The sequence below is a fragment of the Pundamilia nyererei genome, unplaced genomic scaffold, assembly GCF_000239375.1.
Source record: "Pundamilia nyererei isolate P.nyererei 1_Seehausen unplaced genomic scaffold, PunNye1.0 scaffold00088, whole genome shotgun sequence".
Classification (NCBI taxonomy): domain Eukaryota; kingdom Metazoa; phylum Chordata; class Actinopteri; order Cichliformes; family Cichlidae; genus Pundamilia; species Pundamilia nyererei.
This window is the reverse complement of record NW_005187489.1, coordinates 1811148-1828903: the sequence shown is the minus strand read 5'-3', so window position 1 is coordinate 1828903 and position 17756 is coordinate 1811148. Positions and strand designations below refer to the sequence as shown.

Genomic DNA, 17756 nt, shown 5'->3' with positions numbered 1-17756 from the left:
GGTGTCTGAATCATGCCACAGTGTCTCCTGGTCAAACTTAGGCTTAGGACTCAGCAGCCAATGATGATGAAGCTAAAAAGCTACGTTGGCGTTGGATTTGGTGGTGCTGGCTGAAACAGGCTACATTACCACTGACCCGCATAATTAGCTCTGGCCATGCAAAGGGCACGATCCTGTCCTAAACGTGCTGACCAAAGGGGGGGAAAAGAAAGCTGAGTGCATGTCTTTATCAATACGCTGGAATTTCTATCACCTTCTTAAAGACACTGTCGTTAGCGACCCAGTGAAGAAACTAGTGGTGCAGTCCATCTGGCATGGATGTTGAAGAAAGCTGATGCAAAGAGACGCTTTAAAAGTTTTTATGGATTCTTTGAGCTGCCCAGAAATCTTTAACATATGAAGATGTGGGCACTCTGATGCCAGATGGCACGCAGCACGGAGAGAGCGGGAGCTGCAGCTAAAGAATTTCTGCTTTAATGAACGTGTTTGAAACTCAAGCACTTATTTACACAAAACAATCCAAATGGCAGAAAGTGCACACATGCAAACACGCTCGCACCAATGCGTTTGGTGAGCAGGCCGAGTGCTTTTAAAAGTAATTGCACGGTAAACTGCAAATGCTCCCACTTCCAGCTCCATGTGGTGATCCTCAATATTTGTGCGCATTCTGTATGATTGAAGGCATTAGAAATAAACCTGCTCTCAGTTAGTTTTCTCAAGTATAATCTAATAATATAATTTACGTATCAGCCATTCCCACACAGCAGTTGGAAACTCACTGATTCTGAAGGCTTGGCACCGTTCAGAGGAGAGTAGACCACCCGGTACTGCTGGACTGGACCTGTGGCAGCTTCCCAGCGAACGTTCAAAGTGTTGGTGGTGGGGTTGTAAACCTGGATGTTTCTGACGGGGCTGCGCTCCACTGCAGGGACAGGAATATTGTTTGGTAAGAAGGAATTAAAGAGGGGCAAGAGAACGAGGACGAATGGAAAGGAAAGGCTGACAACTGCAAAAATGGCAATAAATTAAGGCTAAAAAACCAACAATTAAACAAAACCCATAAGAATGAAGCACAAATGCATAGCTGGGGTTCCAGTACTGGTAAACCTTTTCATCTGGAGTATTTACGAGTATCTAAATAACACCTCTGTGAATCTCCTGTAGTCCTGTCATCCTCCCTTTGTCTCAGTTTATAAATCATGGTCTGGACTCATTTTATGGCCAGAACAGGACAACATGAGAACTCTCCAGTAAAACTCCCCCAGCAGCCAACAGAGACGAGTTTAGGATGCTATTTAACAATACAGCTATCAACAGGGCACTTCCTGTCAGTGCCCTGAAGGTTAATGAAAAGGATACAGAAAGGCCTATGTGCAGCTCTGTGTGAAGCTAGACTTCTAAAAAACCAAAGCAGATGTTTGGAGGTTTTGTGCTGCTCTCAATTATAACCCCATAAACGCAGGAGAAAAAAAAAGTAAGCAAGCTTCCGTACTTTAAATGTTTTACAGACCAACGCTTGTTACTTTTAAGATGCTGTGAATGCTCGCCGAGCAGCTTGTTAGCTCAAACGGTTGAATCAGACGAGAGCCGATTCAAGGCCTGACGTTAATGAACATAAATATATGTACACAGGCAGCGTGAGCTTTGACTTGTCCACTGAAAAGCCACTGAACATGATGAACTATTGCTACAGAAGGGAAAATGGGGGTAACAGTAGCTGGCACGGCGCATGACCCCAGCAAAGCAGGCTGAGAGCAATTATACATATAATGCTCTCTATTCATTTCAAAGCCCCTGTTTCTTTTTCCCAGAGAGGAGCCAAATACCCCAGCCCCGCCATTACCCTGACCGCTAGCCTTCACTCAACCTATAAATGGACAATGTTACAGTAAAGAGAGAGGAGACACCATTATAGTGCTGCCAGGCCAGAGGAATTCCTTCCTGCGCAATCACCCCACAAAATGCTGACTAATTCCCAGCAGAGTTCGGTGGTTCAGCTGTGGGAGAAACTGGAAAACCGATGTTCACTCAAACTAAGCTGACTGAGCTCAATGCTGTCATTTATTTTAAGCTTTAAGTTCCAGTTTGCAGGTAAGGTTTAAAGCTCTGTCCCAGCGAGTCAGCTGAATGCTCTCTCTGATGGACCTTTTTCGTACCCGGGACGTCGGGTAATTGCGGGTACCCCGGTTCAGACTTATTCAGGTATTTTTTCACTTCTGGAGAAGGAGATGGGATTTGAGCTGGCTGGATTGCAGATTTTCAGAGGATTTGGATGATATATTTGAAACAAATCAGTTACAACTGGCTGCCTTATTGAAGGTTTCTGACCCAGCAGGCCAGCAGCCGAGGCCACTCGGTTCATTCCGGATAGACGGGAATTGATTCCTGACACTGGAAAATAAATCCCACTGCCACGTCACGGCATCTCATTCACAGGTCTTCTTCTTGGTCTGCGTGGGCTTTTCTATACCCTGATGACACAGAGGTGGCTGTCGCTGCCTAACGACCTCGCGTGGATCTACAGTGGATCTCGTTACCTACAGCAGCAGTTGCATGCGTGCAGTGCTTACATGTTTTGCCGTTCTCAGACATGCGCAGTCCTTCTCCAGCAGCATATATGGGAACCACAGACACAGTGTACACAGTATCAGAATCCAGGTTCTTCAGGACGGTACTGTAGGTACTGCCTGATACCTGCACCTGTGCAGAAATACAACACAGCATACATCATGTCGGGGTAGTTCCACTGGAGATGGCTGAATGTCGCTGTTAATGTCTTGCTTACCATGTCTTCCACTCCTCCAGCTGCAGGCATATAGAAGATCCTGTACTGACGGACGCTACCCTCAGCAGGCTCCCACTGGACGGTCAGGGTGCTGGTGGTGGGGTCAGTTACCCGCAGGTTCCTAACACCACCCAGAGGCTCTGGAATAACATAAAGATATGATAACGTTGCATCCATCAACAAGGCTGAACACCATGTGTGAGCTTTTTTAAACTGAGAGACTTTCCATGAGTGTGATGTATTCACATATCCAAGACTTGGCTGTCATATTTGTTCACAACTCACTGGTCTTTCCGATGCCCTCCAGCGGTCCGCTAGCTCCTTTGGCATAGACTGCCACCACGCTGATGGCGTACTCTGTGTCAGGCGTCAGCTTAGGAAGCAGGACTGTAGTCTTCTTTCCTCCAACCTGGGTCTAGTTAGGGAACAACAAATGAAACATAGTTCACTAGTTTAGTCAATTTCACTTGGCTTTTCAGTCCTTAAAATATTTCTGCATTTCCTGTCTCTTTTGCTGTAGCTTTAAAAACAACTCTGCAGCTCTTTTATGTGCTGAGGAGGAGGTATTTCCTCTGTTTTAGATGGAATAAAGTATCCTCTGCGGGGTTTCTCAGATTGATAACCTGATGGAAATAATTCTACCTGAAAGCTTCCAGCAGGAATGCTCTGAGTGTTTTTGGACAAGGTTAGCATACAGTACAGTGGCCAAGGTAAATATGTCCGCTAATGGTGGAAACAGTCAGATGTCTTGTTGTGACTAATGATGGATTTACTGCAACGCTGTTGGCTTTTGCTATAAGGAGTAAATATTCTTAGAGAGTGTGTGTCTGTTTGCATTTGCTGGATTTGTTTTATCACTGCGTTTTGGGTCAAGACGGCACTTATTATTTTTATTATTTGGCACTGCGGCAGTTTTTTCTTCTTTAAGTACAAAATGTGTGCAGCCCATTTCCAAAAAACACACTTATTTAACTCAGGGTTACTCATGCACGTCGAAATCCGGACACTGAACCAACACGACCTGGGTAAGCGTCCGCTTTTCCATCAGCACAATTACATTTCATCAAGAACCAAAAGAAGAAACCTCACCGAGCCGTATTTTAAACATACAAACAGTTTGATGAACTTCCAGTCTTAGTCACCTAAAATGACAAATTCTGGATGGCACCTGTTAAAAGGTGGCTATAAGGACCAGTGCACGGCAGCACTTTAAACTTGATCTGCAGGATAATATCTGACACCAGTGACCGGACTCTGCCTCTTCAAACATCTCAACTTTTTATGACGTTCAAGTTTGATCTCTTTTAATCTCATAAATAAACGATCAGACGCTTCGCATCAGCGTGAAATCTCGTGTGTAGATATTTGCTCGTCCTCAGGCTTCTGGTTCTCGTTTTAATTCTTGCTCGTGGAAGCTCTGAGAAACGTCTGACAGAAAATTGAAACCAAAAATTCAGCTGTCATCCAGAAAGACTTTTGAAAATTCAGCGAGACGGCCAAAAATGCACGACCAGCGGGAGACAGTCTGCAGCGTCAGGAAATACTGAGGAAAGAGTAGGAAAGGTTTTGTCCACACTAATGCCGCTGTATCCAAACAACAGATTATGAGATTTGACTCGGAATAAACTCAAATAATTGAACACCGATGCCACAGCTGTATAGATTTCTTGGAAGCAAAGTCGCTGTGGAGGAAGAAACAAATCCACCGACTGAGTTAAAGCCATAAACTATAAACCGCAGTTGTCTGGATTATTAAAGCGAGACTGAGAAGGAGATGAAAAGAAAGGAGACACTAGCTAAAATATTAAAGCCTGTCACTGCTGCTAAACACTGACAAACACGAGCTAACTGTTGTGTGACTTACAGTCTGAATCCTGCCTCCAGATGTGGGGACGTAAGAGATCTTGTAGTTCTGGACACGGCCCGTCGGTGGAGTCCACATGGCGTTCAGAGTGGTGGTGGTTTCATTGTACACAACCAGGTTGGTGGGTGCTGGAAGAGGCACTGCACAGTGCAACAGGCAAGCACATATGACAGTTAAAGCTACGCCAACAGCAGTTATATGGTTTCCTTTGAAAGCGTTTCTGATATCACTGAAATATCTTTTAAAGACACAGTCCTTGAGATTATTGGCTGATTTGAGTTCAGATGCCAGTTAATTTTCTGCCTTTTGTTTATGGTTGAAAGAAAATCGAGCAATGAGCGTTAAACAGGACTGCAGCTTTAAAAAAAGAAAAGACAGTCGCTCTTCGTCTTTTCTCAAGCAGGTGTCTCTTGACGGACAATAGATGGAGGAGGATGATGATGATATGATGATGATGATGAATGACAAATGCATGGATGAATGAATGAACATGGATGGATGAATGAATGAACTGATGGTGGCTGATGGAACGGGCTTTGAAAACAGGGATTGAAATCCTTGTTTTGCCAGGCATGCATGGTGGAACTCCATCCAGCCATTTCATGTAACCGAGTAAGGACATGAAGAAGCCGTGGGATGATGGCGCGGACAAACGCAGACAAGCAAACACGTAAGAATAAAACCGGGCTGTGACAGCATCAGCACCACTGGAGCGATGGATGGGTTAAGGGTCTTGCTTGATGATGAAATAACAACGGTTCTGATGACTGGTTGCAACAATAAAACATGCTTTTGTCACTTGAAAGAAAAAGCATCCCTTTGGTTTGCTATGAACACACTTACGTGGGGAACCATTTTGACGGCGCACTATAGAGGCAGAAATAGAAAGGCATAATGGGCAAACCCTTGATCGAACACTTCACACAGCACCAAAATGCAAAATTAACACCAAAAGAAGAGAAACTGTGACAAATAATTTAAGCATACAGTGTTAACTAGAGTTATTACTGAGTCGTCATCACTGTGTGCGTCTTACATGTCCTCTCGGTGCCTAGCAGGTCCTCGCTCTCCGACTCATCCGGGTAGATCGCAGAGATGGACACGTCGTAGGGCGTGTCTGACTCCAAGTTCTCCAGCAGGTGGATCGTCTCATCATTGTTCAGAATGGCCTGATGAGGAAAACACAAAGATAGCTTAGCCAATAAAAACCAAATGTAAGCCATGTAAAATTCATCGTCTGTTTTTTAGATGTTCTCCCTGCCTCCACCGGAGGTCTTTCCTAAGCAACGCCAAACGCCTACTGTGGGACTCATCGTGAAATACCTGCATGATTTATTCCTAATATAAACATCCCGGACATCTGGTTTTCTCTTACGTATTGGGTGTTGGCATCTCCCTTCTTAACCCAGCCAATGCGGTACAGAGCCACGTCAGGCGCTCCATGCTCCCAGTGAGCTACAAAGCTGGTATGCGTGACTTCTGTGAATCGCAGGTTCTTTGGTGCTGGAACCACATCTTTAGAGCGGAGGAAAGAAAATGCAATTATGATCTCCATCTCGGTCAGAAGCAGCAAACGGGGCCGGCGCCATGGTAACGATTCTGACCTGTGATGGCCTCTCCCAGCATCGGCTGTCCGGGACCTTCGTCGTAGACTGGAGTAACAGCTAAAGCGTACTCGGTCTGAGAGATCAGGTTATCCAACTGTCTGCTGGTCACGCGTCCTCCCACTTCCAGCTGTAGAACAATAAAACACAGTTGTTAAATGTTATTATACAGTATCAATAAAGAATATATAGCGCTTAAGAATCACTTTGCGCGTTTGGAAAAGTGTAAGGCTTCGTTCTCAGGGCAGGTTTCCTGGAATTCTGGTGACCTCACTAATCTGCACCTCATAAAACCGGTAGCAGTGTGACCAGCAGGTATAACACTAAAGCAAACAGGAAGAAACTAAACACACGAAATACTTTGTGCTCTTGGTTTCACTCGTTAGCTGAAAGTTAAGATGTTGTTAGTGGCGCCATGTCTCTGTGTTGCATCACATATCTTCAGCTCAGTGTGTTTCCACCTTTAGAGCACCTTAATCTTCACTTCCTGCAGAATGTGCTGCTGTAGCCCAACAACTCCCACATGGGGACATGCAACCATAAAGTATTCCTCCAGTCCCCAGTACCAGAACCAGCCTGTAAGCCTTGCAAAATCACATTCAGGGAGTTTCATAATATTTCTTTAGACTCCAGAAAATCCCCTGATGTCCACTCAAACAGCTGCAATCTCCACAATGTGATAACGGATCAGTCGAGAAATATCCAACAACTGAATCGTCATAAATCCTAATGACTATAACAGACAGGAGGTTCTGCAATAGCAGGAAGGGACTGGTCATAACAGTGGTTGTAATACCATGAAAGGAAAGACGAACTCACTTCTTTTGCATCTCCACTCTCAGGCTTATAGGTGATGAGGTACTTGCGAACGGGACCGGGAGCAGCATCCCAGTCAAGCGTCATGGTGCTGTGAGTAATATCCCGAACCCTCAGTTCTCCCGCAGGTGGCATGGGCACTGCACATGAGTTAAAAGCTCTGTTAGTTTATCAAAAATGACTCTGAATTTGTGCTGAAACATTGAAATGATAGGCTGGTTACGAACATGTGACTCCCTGCTTGGTCAGTGGTTCGCTGGCTGATTCTCCATGGAGGGCAAATAGGGAAAGCGTGTAGGCCGTGTTGGGGAGCAACTTCACCAGCTGGACGTCGGTTGTGTCGCCGCCCACTCTGATCTGGAAGCGGACCAAACCAAACAAACAACACAGGTTGAGAGGGGAAGCAGATGAGGGGGACTCCTCGCTGGCTGGGAAATATGGTGAGGAGAAATACTGGAGCACATCTGCTGCATCTGGGTTTGCCCCACTGGGGTTGACACCTCATGAAGAAATGATGATGATGTTCCCTTGGCAGAGTGAGCTCATGGTTCAGCCACCCCTCTGTGGCTGACAATGTTTCTTTGTATTTTTTCCTGTTGCCTTGCTGCTGAGTGACGAGGCAAACACTGGTGTCTTTGTAAAAAGTTATTTCAATGTGTGACATCTGCACTCAGTCAGAAATGCTGACAGCAGGTCACTTTGTGCTTTTAGCGAGGCGCTGCGTGTGTTTGGTGCTCGTGTATGCGAGCAGGCATTCGTGTTATGAACCTACAAACACATGTGAATGTGTCCATTTCAGTTCTATCCACAGCTGATTGGCTGGATGCCTTCTGGTTTCCCAGAATGGATCTTACCTCCTGCTCTGTAGTGGGCTGCGTAGCATTGATGGCGCTGTAGAGCAGCATGTAGCCTGTGGCTCCCGGTGCCCTTTCCCATCTCACTCTCATGGTGGTGACCTGCTGATCGTAAATCTCCATCCTCCTCACGGCACTCAGGGGAACTGGAAAACCAGGAAACAGCAAATACTTGTTAACCACTGCATTTGTATAGCCACAATTATAATTAATTCTTTGATTGCATAAAGTTTGCATTTACACAATATAATCTTTCTTTCAAATTTGGACCTAAAACCAAATTTAATCTCTTAATTTGCATGTAATCAAGATTTGGTACTTTCATCTTTTTGCAGCCACATATGGTTTCATAAACAAGGTGCGTATATATGTGTATATATATATATATCCTTTGAACCTTTTATTAATGGAGACCACACACGAATTACAGTCTCTGAGTTGCATTACGTTTGTGTTACGCAACCGTGCCGGAGAGATTGCATGATGGCGGCTGACTCAAAGGGCAACTGCTCGTAAAGCAAAGACTCAGGGTTCGTGAGAGCACCAGAGTCTGCTCGAATTGAAACCGTAGCTCTCTCAGAGCCCCATTTATCTGGCTTTCCTAATAGCGCGAAAGGTCTGTTTGAGTTAGACTCTAAATGATAACCACTTAAGAGCGTGCAATAAAATACGGTCACATCTGCAGTTCATCATCACGTACCGATTTAGCTCATTTTTACTAGTGTCATATGCAGCGCTGTTTACAAAGTTAGGTTTGCATTAACGTTGTGTGTGGAGTTTTAGTCACTCAGTCTCTTTCAGTGAGCTGAGGTGGGACATACGTGTGGTCTCTTTTCCATCCAAAGCATCACTGCTCTCCTCTCCCACCACGGAGTAGACGCTGACCAGGTACTGTGTGAGAGGGTTCAGCCTCTGGAGCACCACAGTGGTCTGACTGCCGTCCACGATCACCTAATAACAGACAGGAGGATCAGAGGATTGATGAAGTTTTACTAATGTGCACCAGAACTGTGAATATCTTCACAGACATTTCCAATCAATCCCAGAAAACAATCTGTAAATTTTTACCAGGCTAAAGGTCAGCCTCACTATCTATAAACAAATCCACAATGTTCACTATTCAAGCAAACCCTGGGAGCTGCAGAAAAACAAACTTCTGCATATTTGTTTCAGACTCCAAAAACACATCCACGCCGTGGAGCCGAGACGCTGCCGGCCAGCGGGGCCATCTCTCATTCAAAGTCACGAGATTTTCTTACTAATCTCTGAAACTGAGACGGCTGTTTTTGTTTCCTTGGCCTGTGTCGAGCTGCAGTGTAATCAGACACCCAAACAGCAAGAAGCCAACACAAACAGGTGGCTGGAAATAGAAGTTGTTTCCCAGTAGCATCAGGGCAGCATTAACACTCACATACTGCACTAGAATTACTTGCGTGTGATTGAAGCAGAGCAAGTTTTTTGGTGTTTTTGGCAAATACCTGTTGTGGGGCTCCCGATAAAGTCCTGTACTCCACACGGTACTTTTCTGGTTGGTCGTCGGGGCCGTCCCAGGTGACTCTGAAGGACCGGTGAGTCACCTCTGATGTCACCAGATTAGTGGGTGCATCTGGAGCGCCTCCTGTTAAGATGCAAGCATAGAAAGCTTGAAACCGCTGCGTATAATTAACTCTAAATCACTGATTTAGGGTGAATTATATGTAGTGAAAAACTCTGAAACTGGCCAACTTTCTCATTTCATAGCTTCATAGCTTTTCCACGTATGAGGGAGTAAATGATGCTCATGCAGGGGTCGTTCTTTGCATCTAATGTGGCTTTTTCACGAGGATCCTGGATGCTGTCCACTATAATTATACTGCTTATCAAACACCTTGGACTTCACACACCTGGCCCTTTGACACTGTTACACAGGTTGTCAGAAACTCGGTCCACAATGTCCAGCAGGAAGGAGAAATCGGCCACGTTGTACATGTGAATGTCATTCGGCTCAGAGGCGATGGACCTCAGCTCGTTCTCGTCTGCATTCTTAATACCTAAATAACAATGATATAAAGGTCAAGGGTCAGCAGCAGCTTTTTAGATGCAGGAAAAGCACAAGTTAACTGCACCACTCTTTGCTTACCGATGGCATAGAGCTCAATGCCCTGATTGCGCAAGTTTTGAGAGTTGGCAATGACATCATCCTGCGATTTTCCGTCAGTGATCAAGACGCCAATCTTTCGAGCGCTGGGACGCATCCCGACGTCCTCTTTGAAATTGTTCTGGAGGATGTAGTTCAAAGCCAGACCTGCCACGAAGAAGGCACAGAGTAATGCGAAATGCTCGTTTGCGTCTACAAAAGCAAAAAGATCAGAAACGAAGCGAATCACCTGTCATGGTGTTTCCTCCCTTGTAGGGCAGGTTGGACACAGCATCCAGGAGAGACTCTCGGGTTCGGTGAGCATTCAAGTGCCATTCGGTCTTTGGGTCTCCGCTGTACTGAGCAAGCCCTAAAGAAGCCGCCAAATCTTAGTTAGAGCACCTCAAAGAAAACCTTTGCTGTATTAACAAATACATACTTTATCATTCTTATTTTGATTCAACGCACCGATTTGGACCCGATCAGGGCCGATGTCAAAGACGCCCACCATACGTGCAATGAAGGCACGAATAGTCTTGAAGTTCAGACGTCCGATACTCCAGGAGCCGTCCACCAGAAGCACAATGTCAGCCTGAGCATTGGTCCTACACATCGTATCTGACAGGGCAGAGGTTCACGTGTCACGAAGGATCCCAGGTGAACGTTACAAATGAGTTTCAAATATAATCAAAAATGCTCTAGTGTAATGGTGGAAGAGCTTTCAAGGACGTGTGAGAAGAAAAGGAGGGAGGAAAGAAGAGCTGACGGCAATAAATTTCCACAAAAATCCAAACAATTTCCTGAATGCTTAACAAACAATCTCTACATGCACGCAACAAAGAATTCTGCTCTTTCTTCCATCCCTCTGTGGATAACAATTATTTTCCAGGTGGTATAATTATGATCTTCTTCACTCGGCAGCATGTGGAGGCAGTAATTCTTTCAGTGGTTTTCCCATCCACGGGGTACTCCCAGGAGAATGTGCCCTTTATATTAAAGGCCTCCGCTGAGGAGATTATTGTGCCCTGCAGAGCAGCGAGGAAACATTCACATCCTGTTTTCCAAACACCTGTGTGATGAAAAGGAAGTCATCCGATCCTTTGTACCTAAAAGAGAACTGCAGATGTCGCACTAACTGCTGCTGTCTGCAACTGAAAACAGGTTACATGATTTTACACATTAGAAGTACACACAACATCTCCAATCTGTGGGCAAAAAGCCCAAGAAGTGGTATGTGGAGGTAAAATATGATTTTCTAAAGTCATTTGAAATAGTTTGTAACAATAAAGATCCAGGAATAAGTGCCTTTAATGTGCAGACACTAACTCGGTAGATGTACAAGGAAACGCTGATTATGTCACCTCACCGAGTCTACATCTGCCTCCTTTTTAGGAGAGGACTTGCAGCTAACTGGTCACGCTGACCTTTTCTCGCAGCAAACACAACTTCTTTCCTCGTCTCACACTTGTTGCCTGCCACGCTCTGACTCACTGGATAGTAAAACGTTTTATAAGTGCAAACAGATTATACACGCACGGCTTGTATCTCCGCTGGCTGGACTGGAAATAAAAAGCGGAAGCCCAAAGTGACACGGCGAAGAAAGCAGGGAAAGGGCAGGCAGATGGAGTTGCCATTACATCTGTTATTTCGTGAGACAATTCGCTTTAAAGAAAGGTATTCAGCTTTTATGTGGCTTAGATTTACAGAGGGGTTTTTCCCCAAACAAAAATGTAATATGTGACACACTCTCCGATGTTTGACAGAGAAACAAAACATACTGGAGACACTGACTTAAACAGGACGACAGATACAGTAACAGAATGACTAAGACTTTTTCATTTGTTTTTGCATAGAACGTGCTCTGCGCCTTCTCTTATTCTTACAATGACCGTGTGCAATGTACATCACATATATGTGGGTAATATTACTTGGCGTGTCAAAATTTGGAGGATCAGGTGCGTCAGAGTAGGTGGTGTACTCCTCTCCAGCCAACGGCATGCTCTCCCCTCCTTCAAACATACCGAACACACTCACTGTGTATTTGGTACCAGCTCTGTCAACCCAAAAAACAACTTTCATTACAAAATATGCAGGAGAACATAGTCCAAAGTCCAAACGAGTCTGATAATAAACCGTAAAAACACGAAAAAGTGGGACAAACCTGAGTTCTTCCAGCACCACAGTGTTATCATAGGGACTAACCACAAGTTGCCCCAGGTCGATGTCATCCTCCACTGGGTGGTAAGTGACTTTGTAGCCCCTAACGTCACCGGGAGCATGGTCCCAGGTTACACGGAAACTGGTCTTGGTGGGCTCTGAAGTCTGGAGGTTCCTCGGGCCTTTGTAAGGTGTTACTGGAGGGGAAGGAATACACAGACTGATCGGGGCAGATGTGGAGGGTCTTTAACGACTTTATAATAGCCTGGATTTACAGTGTCATGATGTGTAGTGAACAGCGGGCCAACCTACATGTAGTTCCTTCCCCTTGCCTTGCTTTGCCTTCTCCGGACCGATAAACGGGCACCACAGTGATGTCATAAGTGGTGAGAGGGGTAAGGCGTCTCAGCACAGTGGTGGTAGTGCCACCGGGCACTTTGGCCGCCAGCTGGCGCCCTCCTGCCTGTGGTTTGTAAGTGACGCGGTAGTTGACGACGTTTCCAGGTGCCGGCTGCCATGTCACCTTCATGGACTTCTCCGTCTCCTCTGAGACGACGATCGATCTGCCAGCAGCTGAAACTGCAACGAAGGAACAAATATCAGAGAGAAACGACGGATAGATGGCCCCGGGGGAATAAAATCACCAAGGCTTTCCTGCTGCTAAGGAAACGGCGCAGTCAGCTACCTCGCAGTAGCTTTCATCGGCTCATTTTCCACGCGTCTGAATACAAACCTACTCACTTTAAACAGATGCAAAGTTACATGATTGATTGTGTTTATTAGGAGGTTTTGGGCGCCAAACTTTGATGTCTTGCCGTGACATCTTGAGGAAATTCTTTGTGTGTCTGTTGAGTGCTTCTTACTTTCCCTGCAGGAAGGGCAAGTGTGAATTGTCAGAGGATTTGAAATGGGCTGAGGAAAATATTCAGAGGCCTCTGCATCGGTGGGAGCACGTTTATTAATGGAAAAGGGAAGCACATCCAAGTTAGCTGCGTGTCGCTTCGGCCCAGGGAGGTTCTAGATAGGATGGTTGTATTTGGTGGGTATGCCCCCTCTCCTGCTTGCCAGAATCAATAAACAATAATAGCGTTTGGAAATCTTTTTCCTTGAAATCTTTTTTTACTAACTCTTGAACTAAAATCCTCCCAACTGGTGCAGGTTTCTGCTCAATATGCATGAGTGAGGCCTATCTGCTCTGGATCTCCCATGAGAGTGCGTGCAGGTGTCCTGGACATGACATGACCTCTGCACACATATATAACATACATGCACAGCCTCGAAGACGTGCGTGTGAAGTCTCCAGATTCGTTACTGCTCAGGCGAATGGCATCAGCTATGACGTTATCTCTGAGCTCAACAGAATGAACTGAGCAGTAAGCGCTGATGACAGCTCCCTTTTTCTACAGCTTACAAAATACCACTTTCAACACTATTTTTTCCTGGACCACTTTTAAGCCTGCGTCACTGACCCAGAAAGCTCAGTGATGATGCTCCTGGACCGTATTTGGAGTTTAACAGATGCAAGAAGCCCTAAGGCTTTGTTTGTGTTTTAGGTGGGGGGAAATATCTGAAGGTCCCTTTCTGTGGTTTTATGGCTGTACGGTGACATCACACATACTTAGCTTCACACTTTCTAGGCATGACCGAGATGAAGTCTTCAGACTTCACACAGAAAGCCTATGAAGAAAGCGAAACAGACCAAGAAAAAAGAAGAGTAACTTACCATCTGTGGTTTCTTCTCCAACCAATGCCTGGCCCGTTCCATGGCCGTAGACGGCAAACACAGACACCTCGTAGCGTGTCTCTGGGGTGAGACCCTGCAAAACTGTGGTGGTGCTGCTTCCTGGTATTACTGCTTCCCCAGACTCCGTAGTGAACAGAGACTTGTACGTGACCCTGTACTGACGAACGTTACCCGGGGCCGCGGTCCAAGACACGGCAAAACTGGTGTCTGTGACGTCACTGGTCACCAAGTCTCTGGGTGAGCCGAGCTCTGGGGGATGGATTCAAAGGCAGAAGTAGATCAGACATAGAAGTTTGTTTTGAGTTGGTTCAGTACTTTATATTTGGGCTGAGATGCTGTTAGTACTGCTAATGCAGACATATAAAGATCTGAGGAAAGGGACGGAATGAACAATGGCAGTGATAAACCACCAGACATCACTCATCTGTCTCCACCTTAACCCCTGAGGATGTGTTTGAGCACCCACAGTTTTCTCCCTTCATAATAAGAGACGGTTGGAAAAACTTCTGCAGAACTAATCACATATCCTCAGCACCTCTCCTGACAGCTCTTTAATTTTCCATTGAAGCAGAGGAAACCCGATCCAGAAATGTGCGCTCGCTACAATTGCAGATGCTGTGCTCGCCGTTTTTCTCCTTCACTCTCTTTTCCTAGGAGACTGTCATGAGAGGAGAAAGCTGCAGAAAAGGCAGGGAAGGGAACTTTGCGGTGGCGTCTCGCAACGCGCGGCCAGCGCACGCCTGGCTGAGAGGGACGCTCGTGTTGAGACGGCTCTTCAATCTGGCCGCCATATAGAGGAGCTGGATATCTCACAGGAGGATGAGGATGAGCTGCCACGCACAGCCTCCCACACAACCTCCGGGATCCTGATCCTCATTCAAACACCTAACCCACTGCGGGCGAGCAGAGCAGAGCTGACCAGCTGGGTGGTCCCACTCAAACCTCATCTATCAAACCTCACCAAATGAGATTTAATAAAAGCAAAAATGCAGTTGAAAAGAATGTAATGGAACAGAAAAGTCCTAGAAATGAAATGCATGATGATTTCAGGCCCTGCGACTCATCCAGTCTGGCTGAATTGGAAAGCGAACGGAAGTAACGGCACCGGGCATGCCTGCCAAGCAGAAATCTGCACCTTGAGAGCAAAGAGAGGAGGCACTTGTCAAGCGCAACGGCCACGGCCACAAATTAATGAAGAGTTCCAGATTTATGGATACCATGAAAACAGCGTGGGCCGCTTATAAATACCCAGATTGTTCCATCAAAAGAATTATCTTTGCCAAGCAGATGAACTTGACTGACTTTACCGGCTGTGCGTGAACCAACGGTGGAGAAAAAAAAAAATAAAAAAAAAAAATCACAACATAATGGTTTCTGCAGACAGCGGCTCACTTTTCATCAGCACTTGCAGACAAGCTATAGAGAAGGGGAAACACATGCTCCAGTCCAAGCAAAACCTCTACAGCAATGCAAAAAAACAAGTTTCACTTCTTTTCTGCACAGTTTGTAGTTCAGTGCTTGGTTACAAAACACATGTTTAGATCTTGTTGCATTGTTTACAGTGCCACCTATCAAAATAGAACAATTATAGCCGCCTCTATATAACACCCCACCCGCCTCCTGAGCATCCTACCCATCAAGGCGAGGAACTCTCAAATTAAGATCTGGAACGAGGGTGGCTCACAAAATAACAGTAAGGCCTCACCCATGTCTAGAAAACCGCATATGACACAACCGAAGATCATCTGAGAGATTTCCTGCAGGGCATGTGCCGACATAACCTTCACATCTGCAGCCAACGACGTCTAAAGCTCGAAAATATAAATGACTGCAGACGGCACTTGAAAGAAATCAGTCGTGCCAGCAGGCAAGAGAAATTCAGAGGAAACACGACTAACCTGCCAGCACTGTCCTAATCATTTTACGCAGCTACATAGACTCAGGTGGGTCACTGTATATATTACCTGACTAGACTGAGCACGCTTGCTTTCTCTGCAAACTCCTTCAAAATCACATCGGGAAATACATTGTGCCATCTCAGCACTGGCAGCCGGGTTCAAGCTTCCTTCGCTTTATTGCTCTTGGTCAGCTAAGACGTACACGTGGGCCACGAAGATCAAGCCTTCAGTGTCTGTCAGCCAGGGTTGCCTGTCCCTAGTCTTTTTACCTCAAAGGACCTTTTACAGTGGTGGAAAAAAATATGTGGCACGCCAAAGAGTCTGGCACTGCACAAAATTCATTAAAGGGATAGGTTAGAGGAAACCGAGCCAAAGCGCTACAACCTCACCTGGTGCCGAGCTTTTGTGCAAGTCAAAGCTCGAAAGTCCTTCATGGCATAAACACATCAGAGGTGTCATGCAGGTAGTTAAGCATTTGATAAATGAGGGGTTGAACGTTTGACCTCTTAGGGAAGAAACAGCCCTTTATCCCACCAGGTCACCCTGAGGCATTGTGGTTCACATTTTCAAGTACCCTGTTTTCCCTCTGCCTTTCTCTCTGCCCCTGCCTGTCCTTTGCCCCACCCTGGAGGAAGATGAACAGACGGCTCTCCCTGAGACGAGACAGACAGCTCACCCAGCTTTCAGGGTCCTCTTAGGTAACATCTTCCACATGCCGACTAACACTCCCACTCCTTAAGTAAATAGTTAGTGTATAATATCCACATTTAACACATTGATGTAAGCATTCTGTGTCACACCTTCTCTCTGCTCCCACTCGTTTCAGGATGATTTAATTCTGCTCTGCTCAAGGCTTCTGTATTGTCTACCATCCTCTGTTGGCCGTGAGAGAGGCCTTTGTGCGAGCCACTTTCTTCCAGTTCTTGCCTACATGGACTTCACAGAGTGGGTCACTCAAAAAGAGTGGCACACAATGAGATCAGTGTTTAGGCATGCTGATATCATGACAGCTTAATAAAAAATGCCTAAACAGAGTGCTTTGTCATGGAGCTTTTTCCTGTGGGGGTGTGGGGCTGACTGCACAGATTTGACCTGTGGAGACGGCTTTAATCCAGACTGGGCTCTCCAGTCAGTGTGGGAACAGCAAGAAATAAAGACGAGACCACTTTTCATCCACATTTTTATGGTCACCGAAATTTACACAAAAATGCTTTGTTGAAGATGTAAATTCAAGACGGAAATTTAGTTAATTTTTTGCACTCGAGTCTTCTTATTCAACCTGCACTGGGAAGCCTATTAAAAGCAGATATATCCAGCACGCAGGACCTCGCCAGTGGTTTCAATGTAACAACATAATTGTAAAGACCAAGAAATGTACTCTTTAATATGTCCAAGGGCTTAAACTGCTTTCAGAGAAGACTCTGATTCAAATGAGGCACAACTTAGATGTGATGAAAAACAGCCACCGTGCCATTTTCATCTTGGCACTCGACAAGATGAAGAAAACACAGTCCCACTTTTTCTATTACTGCAAAATTCATTCTCTGATCTTTAACTACCCAAAAAGGACTCATAAGTGAAATTGGCCAAGTCTACTTTCTTTTTTGCCCTTTTATTAACAGTTTGGCCAAAACAACAGCAGACTTTATCTCTTCACACATTATTGAGATTCAAATTATTGTCTGTTTAAACCACAATTTGGGCCAGAACAGCTAGCTCCCCAATAAAACTGAATGCACAACTAATAAAATTCCTGATTTTATAAACAGAATTTGCAATCAGTAGCAATTACTGACAGAGAGACAGCCCCGCTGAGCGACTAACACAATCATTCGTGTGTCATAGAGATGCAAAGGTCTCAGCAGGCGAGCATATGCCTCTCAAAGTCAGTTCCAAGTCATTCCATAGGTTTACAAGC

At 45.5% G+C, this 17756-nt stretch overlaps 1 protein-coding gene across 3 annotated transcripts in view; it reads right to left on the bottom strand.

Moving 5' to 3' along the window:
* col12a1a (collagen, type XII, alpha 1a) overlaps positions 1 to 17756 on the bottom strand; it is a 46740-nt gene that overhangs the window by 17528 nt on the left and 11456 nt on the right. For 2 of the 3 annotated variants that reach the window (XM_005738996.1, XM_005738998.2), the window contains exons 14-35: positions 13920 to 14189; positions 12509 to 12775; positions 12201 to 12393; positions 11968 to 12092; positions 10508 to 10657; positions 10290 to 10409; positions 10043 to 10207; positions 9807 to 9953; positions 9402 to 9541; positions 8745 to 8874; positions 7924 to 8069; positions 7297 to 7426; positions 7073 to 7209; positions 6254 to 6383; positions 6025 to 6164; positions 5686 to 5818; positions 5493 to 5516; positions 4650 to 4789; positions 3071 to 3200; positions 2786 to 2925; positions 2571 to 2700; positions 780 to 922 (exon numbers count right to left, since the gene is read on the bottom strand). In XM_005738996.1, coding sequence (XP_005739053.1) covers positions 780 to 922; positions 2571 to 2700; positions 2786 to 2925; positions 3071 to 3200; positions 4650 to 4789; positions 5493 to 5516; positions 5686 to 5818; positions 6025 to 6164; positions 6254 to 6383; positions 7073 to 7209; positions 7297 to 7426; positions 7924 to 8069; positions 8745 to 8874; positions 9402 to 9541; positions 9807 to 9953; positions 10043 to 10207; positions 10290 to 10409; positions 10508 to 10657; positions 11968 to 12092; positions 12201 to 12393; positions 12509 to 12775; positions 13920 to 14189 — 3230 coding nt within the window. The remainder of the gene's footprint in view (positions 1 to 779; positions 923 to 2570; positions 2701 to 2785; positions 2926 to 3070; positions 3201 to 4649; positions 4790 to 5492; positions 5517 to 5685; positions 5819 to 6024; positions 6165 to 6253; positions 6384 to 7072; positions 7210 to 7296; positions 7427 to 7923; positions 8070 to 8744; positions 8875 to 9401; positions 9542 to 9806; positions 9954 to 10042; positions 10208 to 10289; positions 10410 to 10507; positions 10658 to 11967; positions 12093 to 12200; positions 12394 to 12508; positions 12776 to 13919; positions 14190 to 17756) is intronic. The other variant, XM_005738997.1, reaches the window with a different exon arrangement.